Here is a 21,339-nt window from a genome sequence, read left to right as displayed (position 1 = left end):
AAACGGTTGATCTGTGATGTGGTGCGGTGTCCTGTACACAATCGGTGGATCTGTTACATGGTGCGGTGTCTCTGTACACAAGCAAGGGATCTTTATCAGTGCGCTGTCTTTGTACACATGCAGCAGATCTGTGAATTGGTGTGGTAGCTCTTTACACAAGCAGTGTAGATATGTGATGTAGTTCGTTGTCTCTGTACACAAGTGGTGGATCTGTAATGTGGTGCTGTGTCTCTACACAAGAGGCGGATCTGTGATGTGGTGCAGTGTCTCTGTACACAAGAGGTGGATCTGTAACGTGGTGCGGTGTCTCTGCACACAAGCGGCGGGTCTGTTATGTGGTGCAGTGTCTCTGTACACAAGTGGGGGATCTGTAATGTGGTGCTGTGACGTGGTGCAATGTCTCTGTACACAAGAGGTGGATCTGTAACGTGGTGCGGTGTCTCTGCACACAAGCGGCGGGTCTGTTATGTGGTGCAGTGTCTCTGTACACAAGGGGGGGATCTGTAATGTGGTGCTGTGTCTCTACACAAGAGGCTGATCTGTGACGTGGTGCGATGTCTCTGTACACAGACGGTGGATCTGTGACATGGGGGGTCATTACGACCCAATCGCTCGCTGCAGTTTGTCGCAGTGCAGCGATCGGGTTGGAACTGCGCATGCGCCGGCGCCGCAGTGTGCCGGCGCCGCAGTGTGCCGGCGCATGGCAGCTGTCGTTGCCTAGCGATCGCCTCTGGGCAGGAGGGGGCTGGACAGCGGCGTGGCCGGACCGTTGGGGGGGTGGGCCGCGGCAGCTGCGTGACGTTTCACGCAGCCACTGCGTCCAGTGGCAGCGACAATCAACTCTCAGCCAGCCACAGGAGCTGCGCTGGCCGGGACTTACTCCACAAATACTAAAGCATTGCCGCTGTGCGATGCTTTTGTATTTGTGTGTGTGTGTGTGTGGGGGGGGGGGGGACTGACATGCGGGGCGGACTAGCCCTGTGCTGGGCGTCCCCCCGCATGTCAGGGAAGATGATCGTAGCTGTGCTAAATTTAGCACAGCTGCGATCAACTCGGAATGACCCCCATGGTGCAGTGTCTCTGTACACAAGACAGCAACTGCGGAATTAGCGATTAGCATATTTTATCTGTCCCCTGTATGCAAAGATGCGATTAGCGCCCACCTCTGAATCAGGACCTTTGTTTCTACTCTCAGAATTGCATTAAACTAAAATGTTCTTTAATGTTAATGTTTAATGTAATATGAACACTTAATGTAAAATATTAACCTATAAGGAGTAAAAACACGTCAGGACAGTGAGTGCAAACATCACATCAAAGAGTCGTTATTTATTTTTAAGGGAAAGATAATGTTTTATTATTTACTGCCTAAATTATTGTGCCTTGTCTGATCACTTTAATGTTGTATTTACACATAATTTATTGTGGTTATAAAAAGTATTCAATTCCTTTGGCATTTTTTTTTTTGTTTTATTTTATTTTATTTATTATGCAAATTGAATGGATTCATTTAGGAATTCTTACCACTGATTTAAAAATACTCTGCATGCCAAATAAAATAAACAGAGCTTTTTTCTTAATTATTTACAATAGAAACCAGTCAGTAATTAATTACACAAGTATACACAACATATGCATTTTTTATGGAAGCGACTAAGAGGATTATAGAAACTCTGGCAGCGTTACACTCTTCCATGGCAGAGCCGCCCAAGCACTTCATTAATCAGTGCTTTATGGAAGAGTGGCTGAAATAAAACTATTGGGGCAAGGACAGGAGGACAGTCCCAATTTGAAGGGACATTAATGCGTAGTCAGGTTGTTCCGATTGCACAGGACTGTCAAGTAGTATCTGTACCAATAACTACTGAAGTGGGCGCCACATGCATCTGCCTCTAGCTCATGCAGTATTTCCAGGGTTATTTTTCAATGGATAGCAAAGAGGTTGAGAATCCCTCAGTGCTTCTGTAGGGTATCCGTTTGGCAGGTCGACCCTACTTAGGTCGACAGTCACTAGGTTGACCACTACTGATCGACATTGATATGGTCGACATGGACAAATGGTCGACACATGAAAGTTGTCAACAGGTCGACATATGACATGAAAATCTCGACATTGCTTTTTTTGATAGATTTTTAACTTTTTCATACTTTACCATCCACTTGGACTACGATTGGGTATAGTTCGCTCGCCATGCAAGGGGACGCAGTATTCTAATTGGGGTTCCTGGTCATGTTACGGAAAAATTACACCAAAAACAGTTAAAAACTCCATGTCGACCTTTTCATGTGTCGACTATTTGTCCATGCCGACCAATAGTGGTCGACCTACTGACTGTCGACCTTACCATGGTCAACCATTCATTCCAGAACCCTTCTGTAGCGGTAGGCAAGGACAAAGTCACTCCCCTTTTCAGCAAAGTATACCTGTTTATGCTAATGTATTAATGTATTATTTGTTCTTATGTAATTTATTGAAAAAAGTAAAGAATTCCAGATGCAAGAAAAAAAGGACATCAACACTTTTTATAGCCACTATACATGTAACTACTGTACATATAAATCATGCAAACGCACCAGTTTATTTGCAGGTGTTAAAGTGTACTTATTCTACACAGCTGGGGGAAACAGACGTTTTGTGGGCTGCTTCAGCATACTTTATATAAGACTGCAGGCTGTTAATTAATTTTCCACCTTGTAGATAGATGTGATGTCATCAGTTATTTCATAGGCTGAATTCTAATGAATAGTGTTGTAGACAACAAAATGGCTTCTTCTGCTTTTACTACAGACAGGCTCACTCTAAGAGCAAGCCTGGATTAACGCTCCGGGGGGCCTGGGTTACTTAACTCAAGGGGGCCCCCAGACACACATATATATTTAGATATATTTTGAATACAGACACACACACACACACACACACACACACACACACACACACACACACACACACACACACACACACACACACACACACAATGAAGCTGTAACCAAGAGAGGAGAGGAGGAGATCCACGTGAGCCGAGCTGCTGCTGCTGCACCTGGTGCTAAGAAGCTCCCCAGGCTGTGTGTGTGTGTGTGTGTGTGTGTGTGTGTGTGTGTGTGTGTGTGTGTGTGTGTCTTTGCAACAATGTTTCCAAAGTAGAGAGCTCTGGTGATCAGAGCTCTCTGTGAGGAGAGCAGTTGCCAGCCGGGGAGCTGCTTCAGTTATGCCTGCGATGCAGAGATGGAGACATGGCTGTCTCCATCTCTGAAAAACTAATTTGGTCTTGCAATGGGGCCCTGAGATTTGGGGGGCTCAGGGTAACGTATCCCCTGGGCCCCCCCTTAATCCGGCTCTGTCTAACAGAGTATACTTACTGTCAGGAAAGGTTTATCGTATATGATTTCCAAATGAAACCTGAGATTTAGGTCAGAGTAATAAATACTGAGCAGGTCCTATATTGTAGTTAATACTACCTACAACACATTTGCGATCTTAATACTGTCCTTCGTTATGTATTTCATATTTTAGGGGTCGCTGTACCAAATGTATATTTTAAGAATTTGATTAATAAAGTACAAAGTCTTTTTAAATAATAGAAATGTTATGATAATTTGTTGAATCCTACTGTGTATGATCAAATCAAATTTGCTAAAGACTACAATTTGGCCAATTTTCAAAACAAAATCTTGACTTTCCATCTCTAATTTCATATTTGGCCCATCTTTCTGTACTACTTCAGCTCGTAAAATGAGATGACTCAGAATATACCACAAAAAGGCATTTTAAAAAGGAAATTACTTTTTAACCATAATATTACCTTACAAATCCACTATAAGCTGCCAAAATGCATCAGTCTATACTTTAGGTACAATTATTTATATTTTGTGAAACATTCATACATTTCATTTATAACCATCTGTTTTATTACATTTGAATATGCTATATTTTTCACAAATTCCCATTTTCCTCTTTTAACACCTTCTATATGTTTTGCAGCTGAAATCCCGTGTTGTAATGACCCCGTTAGCAATTTCGCCTCCTCGCAGCACCCCAGAACCAGACATCAGCTCTATTCCTCAGGATGCAGCTACTGTGCCCAACTCCACAGTGCCACAGGCACTTACAGGTATAAGATCATGTCTACTGAACACTCAGAAAAACACAACAGAATATCACAACAAATGATTGATAAACTTTGTTTTATATAAAGGTACATTTGATATGATAATCTTCTAATAGAACCAGGAACAGAGCTGGGAGGGGGCAGGTTGGTCATGTGCTAAGGCACAGGTTCTCAAACTCGGTCCTCAGGACCCCACACGGTTCATGTTTTGCAGGTCACCAGTAGATTTTTTAAATGTGACAGTTGGTGATACACAGTGCACCTGCTGGGAGACATGGAAAACGTGAACCGTGTGGGGTCCTGAGGACCGAGTTTGAGAACCACTGTGCTAAGGTAACGGAAAGGACAGAGGGGGCGGGGGGGGGGGGGGGCGGGAGGCCAGAGCCAGGTAGAAAACCACTGTTACCCTTGGGAGCAGGAGGAAGCAGTCAGCTGCATATAGTACTACACCATCTGTGATGTAGGTTGGAGTTACTGAGGAGGTGATGTTATCTATTACTGACACCTATTACTGTTAGGCTGGTGGTCTGCCCAGGCTGTACCCCTTTTGAATATTTTGGCCACCTCCAGCATCAGAGAGAGACACAGACAGACTTCTCCTGCTTATCTTTGTGTCCCCAGCCTTGAATTCTGAATAAGCGCTGTATCAATTCCGGGGAACCACAGATAAGCGATTGGTAACTGCATATAGGTCAACTGGCAAATGTTTCCATGATCCAGTAGGAATATAAAAAATGTAGGTTGTCATCCACACAACTAGATTGTCATACAACTGCGTTCATTGGCCAGTTCTAACATAATTTTTTTTTATTCTTTAAATTGCAGTTTGCATTTATGTGAACAAACAAGCTAACACAGGGCCTTACCTTGACAGAAAAAAGGTCCAAATACTCCCCGATCACTTTGGGCCTGAGCGTCCTTCAATGGTGCTACAGCAAGCAGTTCAAGCCTGTATTGACTGTGCCCATCAGCAGAAAAGTGTGTTCTCCCTTGTAAAGCAGGGCTATGGAGGAGAAATGGTGTCAGGTACTGTAACTACAGTAGGACATGTCTCATCTGTGTTTTAGTCCCTCATTTTTGTGTAGAGTTTCTTTAACACTTCATGTTTACTTAGCCAACTATTTTGCATTCTTCATTTACTCATACTAAATCAGTGACTTGAAAATGGCATGGAGTTGTTAATGGCATTCAGCAAGTGATTGAATATATTTTTCTTGCACTAAGCAAAGCTGTAGAGACAGCCAATAAAAACACATAATAATTTATCTGCAGCTACACAATATAAGTTATATTTTTATTGTATTTAATATGTTTCTTGTCCACTTAAATATTCCCTTGGCTGAAGAATCCGCAATCTTCGTAAACACTGGTTGAAGCAAAATACTAGGCTTTTATTGATTAATATGCAATTATAACACAACCTGCAATGGACCTTTTGTCATGTGACTAATAAAATCATCATATTTGGCATCAACTAGTGTGCACTGAGACTTTACATTCCCAGAATATGTTCGGACTCCCACTGAGAGACAGCTTGGGCTTATTACTGCTTTAAGTGCTGAGTTTAGCTCTTCTCTTTAGCTATCCAGTTGGCTGAATGTTTTAATTTACAGTATAGAAATATTGTTATTTGTTTGCCAGCTTCTTACGAGATGTACACTAGTCAGAGGTCTAAAGATGAATGGAATGTGTTCTGTTCTGTTTAATGACTTCATTAGCTGGTTTTGTAACAGCAGTACATTTTGTTATACAGCAGTTGTCTTGTTTCATTGATGCCTTAAATGTGCACAGTCAAAAATGACTGATTAGTGTGCATGATTTTCAGATCATTTAAAGTATACTTTAATATTATCTTCTCTATCTTCTGGGATATTATCTTACGGACAGCGGCATTTTAAGAGAGAAGGTGGCCCGTGTGCAGACTCCAGGCTCCCTTCTCTTCACCCGCCGCAGGTCTCTGGAAACATTGTGCTCACCATGGTCCGGAGACTAATTACCTACTGCGCAAGCATGGTGGCCATTTTTGAGAGTGATTTTTGCTGCAACTTCTGTGGCTGCAGTGCCCGTTGCAGGACTCTGGAAACTATTAAAACAACATGGGTGCAATGTGTGCGGTGTGGACCCCCCTTGACCCAGGGGCCCGTGTGCACCGCACACATAGCACCATGATAGAAACACCAATGCTTCCGGAACCACCCACATAACCTCCAGAAGCATTCATATCTAATTACATCCCATCAGGTCTGACTTTCCAATCTTGTGGGACCGCTATGCTATAGATAGCGCCTAGCCTTGTGTATCCTTCCTATTTCCCTATAGATTGTATGCTTGCGAGCAGGGCCTTCCTACCTCTATGCCTGTCTGTTATTACTGTTTGTCTAATCACTGTTTTTTCCAGTTGTAATCACAACGGAATATGCTACGCTATAGAAGAAACTGTAAATAAATAAAATAAATTATCTCATAGATAGTAGTCACTGCATATCTGTAATAAAAAATGATTTATCCCCGAATGTACTATGGAGGGACTGCAGCAGATTTCTACATATCTGCCATAGCATTCTAGAGTTTGTCCCCGGCAGCTAACGCAATCTTGAGATGGTGTAATCCGCTGTAGCCTATGGGCTGCATTTCGCAAAGATTACAGGGAGATGGCCACCGCACATGCGTGGTCAGTAGACCATGCATGCACAGGAGTCCCGATAGAGGAGTGAAGAGACCACTGATTCAGGTGGCATTTCATTTCTTATTGCCACAAAGATCTGATAACTGCCAAAACTTATGTATGGTTTGACGTCAATTGTGAATTCTGAGGGGGCAAATCAATTCTCTGCAGTGTGCCAGGGATTGCCCCTGGAACAGTAATGACAGCACCCTTTAATCTATATGCTCATTTTTCCTTGCATCTTATACCGGTGCACAGGAGAATTAGAGTCGATTCCTAACCATAAGTAGCAGTTATGTTTGCAGCTGGACATCGCGGTCACCGCCCAGAATGGAACCGCAGCCTCAGTCTATTTGAACAGTGTCTCCACTGAAACTTAACTTATAAAGACATATTGCCTTGATCTAGTCCTTTGAAGGAAATATATTAATTATTTATCTGTATTGCTTTTGTTGGTACATATCTAAGGGTCCCTGTTGTGCCAGTGCCATAAGATTGTGCACTAAGTGTTACCGTATCAAAAAGTAAATAATTAGTAGTGCCCCCAGTACTAATTAAACTAAAAGGTAATGGCCTGCCCCAATAAAGAAAATTATAAACATATGACTCCTATAATATTATAATATAGATGCCCCATAAAGGAAAAATATATATTAGTGACCCCTTGTATTATATGTGCAGTTCATATCCGCTGTCGTAATTAATAAAATGTTATGCCCCCATGATTTTTAAACAAATGACTGTACCCTGCAAAATACTTTATTAAAAATAATCTTTGTTTTTCGATCTGACATGATTACAAAGTTAAAATGTATAATACATATGGGATTTATTTTTTTTAAACCCATGGAGGCAACTGGACGTTTCTGAGGAGCATATAACTTGGTACACATGTAGTATGCTACTTTAGTAGTGTTGTTTGCTTAGGGCCCATCATTACCATGAACCCATTTTTAGCAGGGTGGTGATAGCAAATGACCTATATATCAGCTGTTTAAAAAGGAATCTGAATAATCAAATTAGCCGTAACATTGTCTGGGTCATAAAATAATAATAATAATAATAATAATAATAATAATAATAAATATATATATATATATATATATATATATATATATAATTATTATTTATGCTAATCCTATTTTAAAACCAAAACTGGTAGCTTAGTTTAAAGATATCACAGCCCCACCATCCATTCAGTATTATTGATACATTTACAGCAGGGGCGAGGAACCTTTTTTCTACACAGAGCCATTTGGATATTTATAAAATTCTTCTGGGGCCATACAAAAATTATAAACATAAACATTACCCTGCCCCCCAGTAGTTATGCCCTTTAGAGGTACTGAGTGTGCCAAAAAATGGGTGTGGCCAATTAAAATGGGATGTGATACACATATGCCCCCAATAGTGCAGTGCCATATACACATATGCCAGTGCAGTGCCAGATACATAAATGCCGCCACAGTGCCAAATACACAAATGCCCCCACAGTGCCAGATACACAAATGCCCCCACAGTGCCAGATATACAAATGCCCCCGCAGTGCCAGATATACAAATGCCCCCACAGTGCCAGATACACAAATGCCCACACAGTGCCAGATACACAAAAGCCCCCAGTGCCAGATACACAAATGCCCCTACAGTGCCAGATACACAAATGCCCCCAGTGCCAGATACATAAATTTCCCCACAGTGCCAGATACACAAATGCCCCCCCCCCACAGTGCCAGATACACATATGCCCCCCACAGTGCCAGATACACAAATGCCCCCCACAGTGCCAGATTCACAAATGCCCCCACAGTGCCAGATACACAAATGCCCCCACACATGCCCCCCCACCCCACTGTGCTGCTCACCACTGCTGCTGCTCTGTCCGGCGGCGGCTTGTCTCAGCTGTTAGGGGGTCAGGGCAGGGAGGAGAGCGCGGCAATGTCGGACGGATGTGGTGTGTAGGATCTCAAATCAGCCACCGGTTCATGAGCCAGTCAGAGCTCGCGGACCAGCAGCGGCAGCTCCTGATTGGCTGCTGGTCCGCGAGCTCAGATTGGCTCAAGAACCGGCGGTTGGTTTGAGATCCTACCCGCCGCTGCCGCCGGACATACAGCTGCGCTCTCCTCCCTGGCCTGACAGCTGAGACACCCCCCCACCGGACTGAGCGGCGGCGTGTCTCGCTGACACACAAGCGGGTGGGCCAAAACAAACGGCTTTGCAGGCCTTATACGGCCCATGGGCCGGAGGTTCCCCACCCCTGATTTACAGTATACTGGTATGTGGAATCCTTTGAAATTCTGTTGTCGAGCCCTATATACAGTATGTGCTTCTCTGCATGGGCAGGTAGATTACATAAACACATTAGGGAAAATAGGAATGTAACACATTGTGCACATTAGCAACACTGTAGGGAATGGTCTTGGATGCATTATCTGACATGATACAAAGTTAATGATTGTGAGCTTCTTGGAGCAGGTCCCTCCTCCCTCATGTTCTCACAACCCTCTTCTTTCACACTTCAATTACAGCTCTCTCCTCCGTAGCGTATCTCTATACCGGCATCTCCTCTCGCTCATTACTGTTAATCTCTTCCAGTGGCTGCCCGCCCCTAGGAGTATTATGACTACTTCTTTGCTTCCTTACATCTCGGCTGTAGTATGTACTGAGAATGGTGGTGCAAATTGTTACCTGTGCTCTGTTTCAGTTTTTCTGTTACTGTAATGTTAAGTTCTGTGTACCCTGTATTGTTCCAATGTGTGCCATATGTACGCCACTGCAAAACACTTGTGGTGCCCTATAAATAAAATGTAATAATAATAATAATAATTATATTAGGGCTTGATAATTGATTTCTGTCAATTAATACACAGGTCAGATTAGACGTTAAATGTGTTGATATAACCTGGGCTATACTAATGATTTATTGTTTTTTAGGATGACTAGTGCTGCATCTGTAATTTCTTCTTGTTGATTTCACGTTTTCTAGTGTTTGTTAAATGCAACATACAATATGGCAAACTATCTAGTAGAACTGTTGGGTGGGTCAGTTTTGTACGACATAAGTAACCAGTGCAGCTTATCCCACAAAAGTGCATGTGATAAGGAAAATGCTAGTTGTTGAAAAGGTCGTGACATGCTAAGAAGTGAGACCTAGACATAACACTGGTTTGCCAACACAACTAAGGATCCCTTCAAATACAATAAGAATACATACTGTACAAATGCTGTGGATGAACCAATCACTATATCCACCGAGGTGCACCAGGCTCCACTATGGCTGTAAAAGTCTGACACTGCACTCCTCTCGTCTTACAGCACAGTTTGGCCTGTTGATGCACCTTTTTAATGAAGTTCACATTGACGTGAATAATAAGTTCATAGGGGAGTGGTCACCAGGATATGCTAAGCCTATTTCTAAGTGCCAACTTATACTGGAAGAGATGCATGTGGCGTGAGACCCCTGCCCGACTGTTGTCTCCAGCACCAACTTTCTGGCGACGTCCACAAAGAGAAGGCAGAAATTAGCAAAGGCTCTGACACAGTGCCATTGTATTTGCTAGTTGCTGTCCTTGTGCCATATTTTTCAAGACATCATGGGAAAGATAGTACTACCAGCAACAGGTATAGAGGGCCTACTGCACTAGACAGTAAAGGGCGACTCTGGATGCATGGCGTGCAGTGCGGAGATCTGATGGCCCATGGGCCGGTACGCACTGCAGACCTTGCACCCATTATATATAGGCCACTGGTGAGATTAATAAAATTATCAGGAACCTTAAAGATCCATGGAACGGTGTATCCACTATTATATTAATTCATGATAGAACTACACCCACATTTACATTTTTATCTTTGAGTGAAGTTATCTTTTCATTCCACTTAAGGTATTATATGGAAAATAATAATCTCCATAACATGAGGGGACGGATGTAATGAAGTCCAAGTTGGCCGGAGGTGCTTGTTCCCGGCAGAACTCGGATGTTTTTTAAAGTGGTAATTATTTACAAGGAATGGTTTTGCCTTGTACATGATTGCCACTTTAAAGAAAATGTCTGAGTTCGTCCGGGAACCCGCACCTCCTGCCAACTTAGACGTTATTATAGCCGGCTCAAGAAATGTTTTCATGGTTGTTGTATAACTTGGAAGTAAGCACAAGTTTCCACCACTCTCTATGTACTAAGCAGTGATAAAAGTGGAGAAGTGAGCCAGTGGAGAAGCGGCCCACGGCAACCAATCAGCTGCTCTGTATACTTTTAAAGTATGCAAATTATAAATGTTACGTCAATACTGATTGGTTGCCATGGGCAACTTCTCCACTGGCTCACTTCTCCACTTTTATCACTGCTTAGTATATGTCCCCCTAAGTTTAACATGACAGAAGTGAACTGCTGGAAAAGTAACACAAACACAGGTTTTATGATCTCACACGAGTGGCACTTTTGTCACCAGGCAGTAACATGCTGAAAAATTGTGAAGGTGAGAATTTTTTATACACATGTATATTATTTTGCTGTCCATCCATGGAAACTTGGAAAACAGATACAGATAAAAGATAAAAAAGTGATGACTAGGAACAGAAACACTGGCAGTTCTAAAGGAAGAAAAGCCACACAAGTAAAATAAGCTTTGTGAAATTGTTCAGCCATTCATGATTTTGTAGCTGCTGAGATAATTAGTAAGCTGTCTTTCCCCACAAAGAGAATGAATTAGAGCAAGAAAAGATCTAGTGCACATTATAAAGCATACAGACAAACCTAGGAATACTATAGTGGATTGCAGAGCTGCAGCTAATGTATCATCATGTGCCAAAATGTATGACACAATCAATGATTGTCTTAGACAAAAAAAGGACAAATTGCCTGACCATGGGAAAAATAATTAGAATTGGTAAGGACTAGGGGGGTCATTCTGACCCGTTCGCTCGCTGCTTTTTAACGCAGCAGAGCAAACGGCTCCATACTGCGCATGCGCCAGCACCGTAGTGCGCCGGCGCATGGCAGACGGCCGAAGGCCGTAGCAGGGATGCGATCGCCGCTGTGCGATGCCTTTGCACTTTTCCAGGGGGGGGGGGGCGGACTGACATGCGGGGCGGACTAGCCCTGTGCTGGGCGTCCCCCCGCATGTCAGGGAAGATGATCGTAGCTGTGCTAACTTTAGCACAGCTACGATCAACTCGGAATGACCCCCTAAGTGTAAGTGACTGCTTTAGAAAAATGTCTTTTGCAGTACACACTTTACTTCACATCCTTCACAACTTGTTGGACCCAGACGGTCGTTAAAAAGGAGAGGGTTTAGAGAGGATACTCTCAGAAGTATTGTATTATTTTTGGTCCAACCCAGGGATGCATAGTCAGGGTAGGCAGGGGTGGCAGAGTCTCACCTATCATACTCCCTGTCAGATTCCAAAGTTTTATCTATAAAAATTATTAGAATAATACAAAGAAAATTTTTATAACTCTTTTGTGAATTATTCTGATGATTTTTATAGGCAAAATTCACCAAACTTACAGCACTGCGTGGAAATACATGGAGAGATAAAAGGTCAGGCAGCAAGAGCTAAGCCTCACTTCTGATAGTAAGACACTGCCTGGATCTGGGGCTGTGTGTGTGTGTGTGTGTGTGTGTGTGTGTGTGTGTGTGTGTGTGTGTGTGTGTGTGTGTACATACCCTCCAACATTTTACACATAAAAATCGGTACAAATTAGGAAAGTGGGCGTGGTCAAAGGTGAAGGGGGCATGGCCACGTCCCCTTTCCTATACTTTTAATGGGAATTTGGAGAGTCGTAAATCGGTACAGACCATAAAAAAAGGTACTGTACCTGGCAAAAAGGTACAGTTGGAGGGTATGTGTGTATACACATGAAGGAGAGCAAGTTGAGGAAGGTCCTCCTCAGGGGCGGATTGGGATCGAACACCAGCCCGGGAAATTTATGGAAGCAGCCTTAAATGAGGTGGAGTCTGTTGAGGGGAGGGGCCTGTCAAGAGTGCGGAGTAACTCCTCAGAGGTCCTGATTCTGAGAGAGACACAGTTGGGGCCTCCTTTGCTTTACGTTAAGCTAATGTTTACCTGTGACTTTATGCATATGCTGCTACAATGCCCTTTCCTGATGTACATCTGTACGTCTGAATAATATACAAGGACTGATATGCCCACTTTCAGTGTCTACTGACACTGCAGTCATGCCTTTAATCTACTTCTGATTTTATTGATTTTTCATTCTACAAACCCCTTTTTAACCTTAAATGTTTCAAAGTACAGGGAGGGGGAGCACACACTACATACAGCACAGTACAGGGAGGGAGCACACACTACATACAGGACAGTACAGGGAGCGAGCACACCCAAGTAGTGAAACACAGACACAGGGGACCAGCGCAGCGGAATCTGTCCCAGCACCGCACTACACATATAGCACTGCATTACACAAATAGCACCACATAACACGAATAGCACAACATTACAGGTATAGCACCGCACTACACAAATAGCACCACATAACACGAAGAGCACCACCTTACAGGTATAGCACCGCACTACATGTATAGCACCTCATTACACAAATAGCACCACATTACCTACATAGCCACCACATTACATACGTAGCCACTGCATTACATACGTAGACACCACATTACATAAATAGGCCCATCATCATGGACAGACATTAGGCAGCTATAGGGCTGAAGGACGTTGCATGAGAGATTGTCCCAGGGCTGGCTGTGAGTGCTGCCTGGTCAGCTGGCATCCTGAGAACAAAGTACATCCTGCTCCAGTCCAGTCCAGAAACCATACACTGTGACCGGGGATGCCCTAACCCTTACACCATCATGATAATGCAAATAATGTAATTAAAAATAACCTCTCTGCCAGGTCCCCTTCAGTGCTCAGTTGCCGCTCTAGGGGCAGCTGGGGTGGCGGCGGGTGTAGTGAACCCAGCTCAGGCCATCACTATGCTGCTGCTCCCGGGCCAGGCTCTTTGAAGAGACCTTTGATCGGGGCCAGAGAGAGAATGCGGCTGGTTAACTTTCTCAAAGTCCCCCATTGGTAGAACAGCTTCACCAATATTCACAGCTAGCGACACCTGGAAGTGCCCACTAGCCTAACTTCCGGATTGCATTCCAATGAACCACAAGTACTGGAAACAGTGTATGCCAGCCCGGCCTGAGTGTGAATCAGCCTGGCTGAGGGGGATATGAGACCGGCCCATCTAAATCTGTCATGGTGTCCTGGAGGGCCAATCCGCCCCTGGTCCTCCTCTTCTGTGCTAGTGGAAGATCAGTGAGAGGGAGGATTTTCTGTGGTGGGGAGATCTGTGTGAGGGGGGTTGTCCTGTGCTTGAGGGAGATCTTCTGTGTTAGGTGGAGATCTGTGTAAAGGGGAAGCTGTGCTATGGGGAGATCTGTGTTTGTTTGGGGTATCTGTGTGATGGGGGGATTTCTGTGCAAGTGGGGCTGGTTCATATATGTATGTGTAAATCTGGATCTGATAATAGACAGTGCCTCGTCAGCCATTGACCTCACTACATATCACTGGTCCAACTAGAGCAGGCCATTAAGTCCTATGAAAGTGTCTGCAAATGATTTCTCATTCACACCGGAGATGTAGCAGCGTATTATTTGTTTTGTTCCATTGAGTTCTGATATACAAAAAGCCTGACTCTCAGGTAAGTGCGCAAACACAAGGTACAGCCTATATCCAAAACACAATAGGGGCACTCCCTTCACCCCCAAAGAAATACTACATAGCAAAAAGTGAGTGAATCGGACAATGGGCACCCTTCTGTATCCACATAAGAATACGCAGAATCTCAGTAAATATAAGAGAATATATCAGCAGTATACATTCCTGTAGGCAGCTTGTATCATCAGCATGTAATAGGTCAGTCTCCCCGTATTCCACACAGTGTTCCTCCTCTTGTTCTGTTTCCCCTCAGAATACCCATAAAGCAAAGAAGATGGGCAAAAAATAGTGTAACACCGTTTTATTTTTTCACAAACAGAACAAATAGCTTCAATAAAACTGGATAGTAAAAATTGACACACAAGTGACAAGGGTAATCCCAGAAAATAGAGGTGACGTAATTACCGGATTAAAAGAGAACCTGACAAGTTCTCAAAATCGCATAGAAATTACAGCAATCTCAGGCAGCCACCCGGGTTTACAGCTCGCTGGAACCGGTAGTCACTTTCACCAACAGTCATCTGGACAATTCCTCGCACAACACCAACGCGTTTCAGGTCTATTCCAGACCCTTTTTCAAGGTTAGTGTGTCAACTGTAAGTGACCAACCTTTTATATAGACATCCCCCAATCAAAAAATGACATTTAAATTCCTAAAAGATAACACCTGTTGGTTAAAATGGCAGCTTCCATAAGGTTTATTCTTGTAACCCTAGTAACCTTCTCTACCGACCAATCATATGATGCCATGTTTCTAATCACATGACGTTATATCATGTGATCTCCTTACTATTTTCCCATGAAGGCATATTATCCCAACACTTATGGGTGTCGGGCAGGCACTTCCTCCCTTAGCCAGCGTCACATCCGCCCCCTTACAATCCACAATAATCTCTAATCACAAATACTTCTTAAAAACTTTTAAAATCATATGTGTCCGCTGGGTACTTCACCCCCTAATATAGCCGGTCATGTGCGGTTCGGATCTTATTCCGACAACATAGCAGTGGCGGGCTGGCACTTCCGCCCTCACTCAGTTGTAGCGCAGACATCATATCCGCCCAACGTCATCTTCTATCCACACAGCGCCGGCGGACTGGCGTCTTCCGCCCTCATTCAATCCCAGCACAAACATCATATCCGCCCAGAGTTAGTTGCTGGAACATCCTGGTATCTTAGCAACTATATTCCAGAGTCATAACAGCGTCCATAGCTATTTAAATCGTCCTTATACACAACGTAATATCTCACACAGCATCTCGTGGTGTCCATCAAAAATTCCCATTCTGATGTAGATGTGATGCTGGCTTAGGGTGGAAGTGCTCGCCTGACACCCATAAGTGTTGGGATAATATGCCTTCATGGGAAAATAGTAAGGAGATCACATGATATAACGTCATGTGATTAGAAACATGGCATCATATGATTGGTCGGTAGAGAAGGTTACTAGGGTTACAAGAATAAACCTTATGAAAGCAGCCATTTTAACCAACAGGTGTTATCTTTTAGGAATTTAAATGTCATTTTCTGATTGGGGGATGTCTATATAAAAGGTTGGTCACTTACAGTTGACACACTAACCTTGAAAAAGGGTCTGGAATAGACCTAAAACGCGTTGGTGTTGTGCGAGGAATTGTCCAGACGACTGTTGGTGAAAGTGACTACCGGTTCCAGGGAGCTGTAAACCCGGGTGGCTGCCTGAGATTGCTGTAATTTCTATGCGATTGTGAGAACTTGTCAGGTTCTCTTTTAATCCGGTAATTACATCACCTCTATTTTCTGGGATTACCCTTGTCACTTGTGTGTCAATTTTTACTATCCAGTTTTATTGAAGCTATTTGTTCTGTTTGTGAAAAAATAAAACGGTGTTACACTATTTTTTGCCCATCTTCTTTGCTTTATGGGTATTCTGAGAGGAAACAGAACAAGAGGAGGAACACTGTGGAATACGGGGAGACTGATCTATTACATGCTGATGATACAAGCTGCCTACAGGAATGTATACTGCTGATATATTCTGTTATATTTACTGAGATTCTGCGTATTCTTATGTGGATACAGAAGGGTCGCCCATTGTCCGATTCACTCACTTTTTGCTTTGTTCCATTGAGTGCCTGCATGAACAGAAAAGGGCCTTCAGTATGCCATAGGATTTTTTAAATAATAAATCCGTAAACAAGGGGTTTAGGGGACTTTTATTTTAATAAAGCTGTCTTGCAAGTAGTAATTGAGGGGAAGATTTATTAAGCCAGGTGAAGTGATAAAGTGGAAGGTGATAAAGCTCCAGCCAATCAGCTTCTAAATTCCATGTTACAAGCTGGTTTTGAAAAATGACAGGTAGGAGCTGACTGGCTGGTGCTTCATCACCGTCCACTTTATCACTTCACCAGGCTTAATAAATATGCCCCAGAGTGTTTATATGTCTGTTGTTTTCTTTAAATAAATATTTCCTATACAGGTTCACTGCAGGTGCCAGCAGGCCCTATTGCCAGGGGTTCTGCAAGTGTCAGCAATCCCTGGCAGTCCAAAAAATTGGGCATGACCTTGCTTTGTGGAACCTGTAAAGTAAAACCAGATAAGTGTGTGTTATAATAAATTGGTGCTTTTGCTGTTTTTCAGTTTCTGCTTCATTTGAAGGCAAACAGCATCTCCTCAGCCTACCTGTGGTGAACAGCATAGGATATGTCCTGCGTTTTCTGAAAAAGCTTTGTCGCAGCCTCATCTGTGACAATCTATTCAGCAATCAGCCCTTTATACAGTATAGCACCAATTTGGATAACCCCAAGGAATATGATACTGGAAGGATGGAGTCAGGTAAGAGTTAGATTTTCAGTATCAGACATGATTTCCAAAACTGCACAATCATTTGCACTCTAACATTGAAACCACCTGCCCAATATTGTTTAGGTCAGCCATCAAAAGAGCTCTGCTCAGTCAAGACTTTAACTCCACAAGACCTCTGAAGGTATCCTGTGGTTTCTGGCACTAAGACATTAGTAGCAGATCCTTAAGTCCTGTAAATTACAAGGTGGGACTTCCATGGCTTGGACTTATTTTTCCAGCACATCCCACAGATATTTGAATTCTTGGTCATATTCCTCAAATCATCAATGAACAATTTTTGCAGTGTGGCAGGGCCACTCCCATCTGTGAATATGGTTGCCATGAATGGGTGTACTCAATGTGTAGCAATGTTTAGGTAGGTGGTATGTGTCAAAGTAACATCCACATCAATGGAAGGACCCAAGGTTTCCAGCAGAACATTACCCATAGTATCACACTTCCTTGGCCAGCTTGCCTTCTCTCCATAGTGTATCTTTGTGCCATCTCTTCCCCAGATAAATTAAGTACACGCAACTGGCCATCCAAATGATGTAAAACAAAACATGATTCCTCTCCTCAGACTAGGCCATCTTTATCCATTTCCCAGTTTTGATGCTCATGTGCCCTTTGTAGGTGCTTCAGTAGCAGACATGGGTTAGCATGGGCACTTTGACCGCACTGTGGCTACGTAGCTTCATACACAGCAAACTGTGATGCACTATTTGTACTGACACCTTTTTATAATAGCCACGTTTTTCTACAATTTGTTCTAAAGTAGTTCTTCTGTGAGATCGGAACCAGACATGCTAGCCTTTGCTCCACACACATATGAGTCTTGGGCATTTGTAAGTCTGTCGCCAGTTCACCAGTTGTCCTTCCTTGGTCCACTTTTGGTAGCTACTAACCACTGCATGCTAGGATCACCCCACAAGACATGCCATTTTAGAGATGCCCTAGATATCACAGTTTGGCCCTTGTCAAAGTCATTCAGATCCTTACTCTTGCTTCCCATTGCACTTGCTACCTAATACATCCCAACCCTTGACAGGTGCCATTGTAACAAGATAATCAATGTAATAATCACTTTACCTGTCAGTGATTTTTTTTTTGTAAACACATTTTATTGTACAGGTTGAGTATCCCATATCCAAATATTCCAAAATACGGAATATTCCGAAATACAGACTTTTTTGAGTGAGAGTGAGATAGTGAAACCTTTGTTTTTTGATGGCTCAATGTGCACAAACTTTGTTTAATACACAAAGTTATTAAACATATTGTATTAAATGACCTTCAGGCTGTGTGTATAAGGTGTATATGAAACATAAATGAATTGTGTGAATGTAGACACACTTTGTTTAATGCACAAAGTTATAAAAAATATTGTCTAAAATGACCTTCAGGCTATGTGTATAAGGTGTATATGTAACATAAATACATTCTGTGCTTAGATTTAGGTCCCATCACCATGATATCTCATTATGGTATGCAATTATTCCGAAATACGGAAAAATCCCATATCCAAAATACCTCTGGTCCCAAGCATTTTGGATAAGGGATACTCAACCTGTATTTCAAAAAGTAGACAAATAAAACATTCAAAGTGGGAGATACTCCCAGCAAGAAGTAAGAGCAAACAAATAACCAGATTATATAATCAGGGAGTGAGAGAAAGTACCATATACAATTTAGGCTACGGAGTTGCCAAGACAATACAGACGAATCACGACACGAGACAGGGACAAAAGGAAATAGAACTGGGGGAGTGTGGGGGGATCTAAGAAGGAATGGGGGGGGGGGGGGGGAGGAGAGGGGTAAGACAGAGGATACCAGAGCACAGTGTAATGTGGGAAAATTAGCGACAGATGAATACATTCTAAATCTGTAGAGGAAAGGAAGCATTTGCAGGGTTACATATGTTCATAGCAATGTAGCAGTTACAGGATAACGGTACAAAGCAAAGAGGGGGCACAACGGAGTCCCTCAGAAAACAAAGTGGGATTTTATTCTGGACTAGTCCTGATTCCCAAAGTACAGCGAAAATGTTTGTTTTGAGTGAGCGTCCATAGGACAATGGCTCATTGAGAAGCAAAGATCGCATGTCAAAATACATAAACTGGAGAAGACGAGATTTCAACTCTTGTAGAGTGGGAGCCGTTTTTTTAATCCAATGGAGTAGTATTAACTTTTTTGCCAGAGTTAAAATAATGACAAGGAAGGGGATTCGTGTATGGGGACGAGGACCCAACTCCCAACTGTCAAACCAAAGTAATAAACATGCTTCAGGTGAGGGTGAAAGCGAGACATTGAGGTACCTGTCAGTGATTTTATTGAAATGGTTGTTGGGTGTGTACAGGGCCGGATCTAGACCTTGCGGTGCCCCAGGCAAAAATAGGGGTGTGGCTTCACGGAGAAGGGGCGTGGTCAGTTATGTCCTCTGTAGCTGTACCCACAGTAGTATTGCCCCCAGTACTGTGCCCCCTGTAGAGTTGTGCCCCCAGTAGTATTGCCCCCAGTACTATGCCCCCTGTAGAGTTGTGCCCCCAGTACTGTGCCCCCTGTAGAGTTGTGCCCCCAGTAGTATTGCCCCCAGTACTGTGCCTCCTGTAGAGTTGTGCCCCCTAGTTGCACCGTTTACAAAAAAAAAAAGAATACTTACAATCCCCGCTCCTGCTTCCCAACCGCTGCCGCCCTCCGTCTCCGGCCGCCGGCGCCGCTCTTCGGATCTATGGGAAAGATGTCATGATGTCTCTGCCATGGCACCGCATAGACACTAGAGGTCAATTATGACATCTAATGTCTATGTGCCGCTCCCACAATGCAGTGCGGTGCGCGATGACTTCATCGCGCACCGCACAGCACCGGGCATCTAAACAGCACTGGTTCCGGGCGGCACCAGTAGCGGATCTTGCCACAGCGGCGGCGCCCACCGGACAGCGGTGGCGCCCTCCGGAAGGCGGCGTACCGGGCAAAAATCTTGCTTGCCCGTAGAAAGATCCGCTACTGGGTGTGTATACAATATGTCACTGTTTTCAGATCCAAAATTGGATGTATATAGTATCTGCACTAGATAGCCAATTATGGATCTGAAAACATTTTTCTGCCAAGCTCAGATGTTGCATGTTAAATCCAGGTCTTTGTAGGTAATGAATTTAATTTGGTTAAGTCAATGATGATTACAGTATCTTACTGCCACTTTATTTTTGTCCTGTAGAGGTATGTTATCAACCTACCATTGAGTAGCCACAATTCACAAAAAAGCTTTCACTTGCCAGTAAGACAGTCACATTTTATAAATTTGAGAAAACAGTACTGAGATGCTTTAGTTTGGATATATCATGCTTAGTCTGCAAGTAGGTACATAATATGTTATTTTTAGCTAGTTGTATTTTTATCTTAATTCTGCTAAATAGTATATTACAGATGTACAGCACAGAAAACATTTAACTAGCCTCCATTCAGTACAGTCTAACCTTTCCTCTCATGAAAAATAGCCACATTTTGTAGCCTCTAGCATATAGGTCAAAATATATTCACAGAAGAAAAAAAGCATTTACACTATGCCTATGTGTTTATAAAAAATAAACAAAAACATAAAGGCCTGCTCCAGATACAAGCCTTTAGGAAACATCATCCATCTTCTTTTAATTGTTTTTATTTCTCTTACGTCCTAGGGGATACTGGGAATCCATTTAGTATCATGGAGTATAGACGGTTCCACTAGGAGCCATGGGCACTACAGAAGTTTGATTGTGTGTGTTGTCTCCTCCCTCTATGCCCCTCCTACCAGACTCGGTCACGTCTCTGGAAGCTCCTGAAGAGTTTTCTACATTTATTTTGAAAGTTTGTTATTTTCAGGCAGGTGGGCGGAACGGCCCAACCCCACTAAGGGTTAATGGTCCCGTTCCCCGCTGACAGGACGCTAGCTCCTGGGGGAACTATTTGCAAGCCCCACCACGGCAAGTGTACATTCCTGCAGCACGCCGCCACCCCTAACAGAGCCAGAAGAATGAAGAGTGGTGAGTACTAAGCCAGTGTCCCGGTTAGAGGGTCCCCGGCCATTAT

At 43.3% G+C, this 21,339-nt stretch overlaps 1 protein-coding gene across 3 annotated transcripts in view; it reads left to right on the top strand.

Annotated features, from left to right (window-relative positions):
- The window catches only part of SCML4 (Scm polycomb group protein like 4), a 202,046-nt gene that overhangs the window by 154,401 nt on the left and 26,306 nt on the right, over positions 1-21,339 (top strand). For all 3 annotated transcript variants that reach the window (XM_063919689.1, XM_063919687.1, XM_063919688.1), the window contains 3 exons: positions 3,980-4,109; positions 4,932-5,132; positions 17,071-17,265. In XM_063919689.1, the coding sequence (XP_063775759.1) occupies positions 3,980-4,109; positions 4,932-5,132; positions 17,071-17,265 (526 nt within the window). The remainder of the gene's footprint in view (positions 1-3,979; positions 4,110-4,931; positions 5,133-17,070; positions 17,266-21,339) is intronic.

Source organism: Pseudophryne corroboree, chromosome 4, assembly GCF_028390025.1.
Source record: "Pseudophryne corroboree isolate aPseCor3 chromosome 4, aPseCor3.hap2, whole genome shotgun sequence".
Lineage (NCBI taxonomy): Eukaryota > Metazoa > Chordata > Amphibia > Anura > Myobatrachidae > Pseudophryne > Pseudophryne corroboree.
Note: the sequence above shows the minus strand (reverse complement) of the source record. Positions and strands in the feature narration are given on the sequence as shown.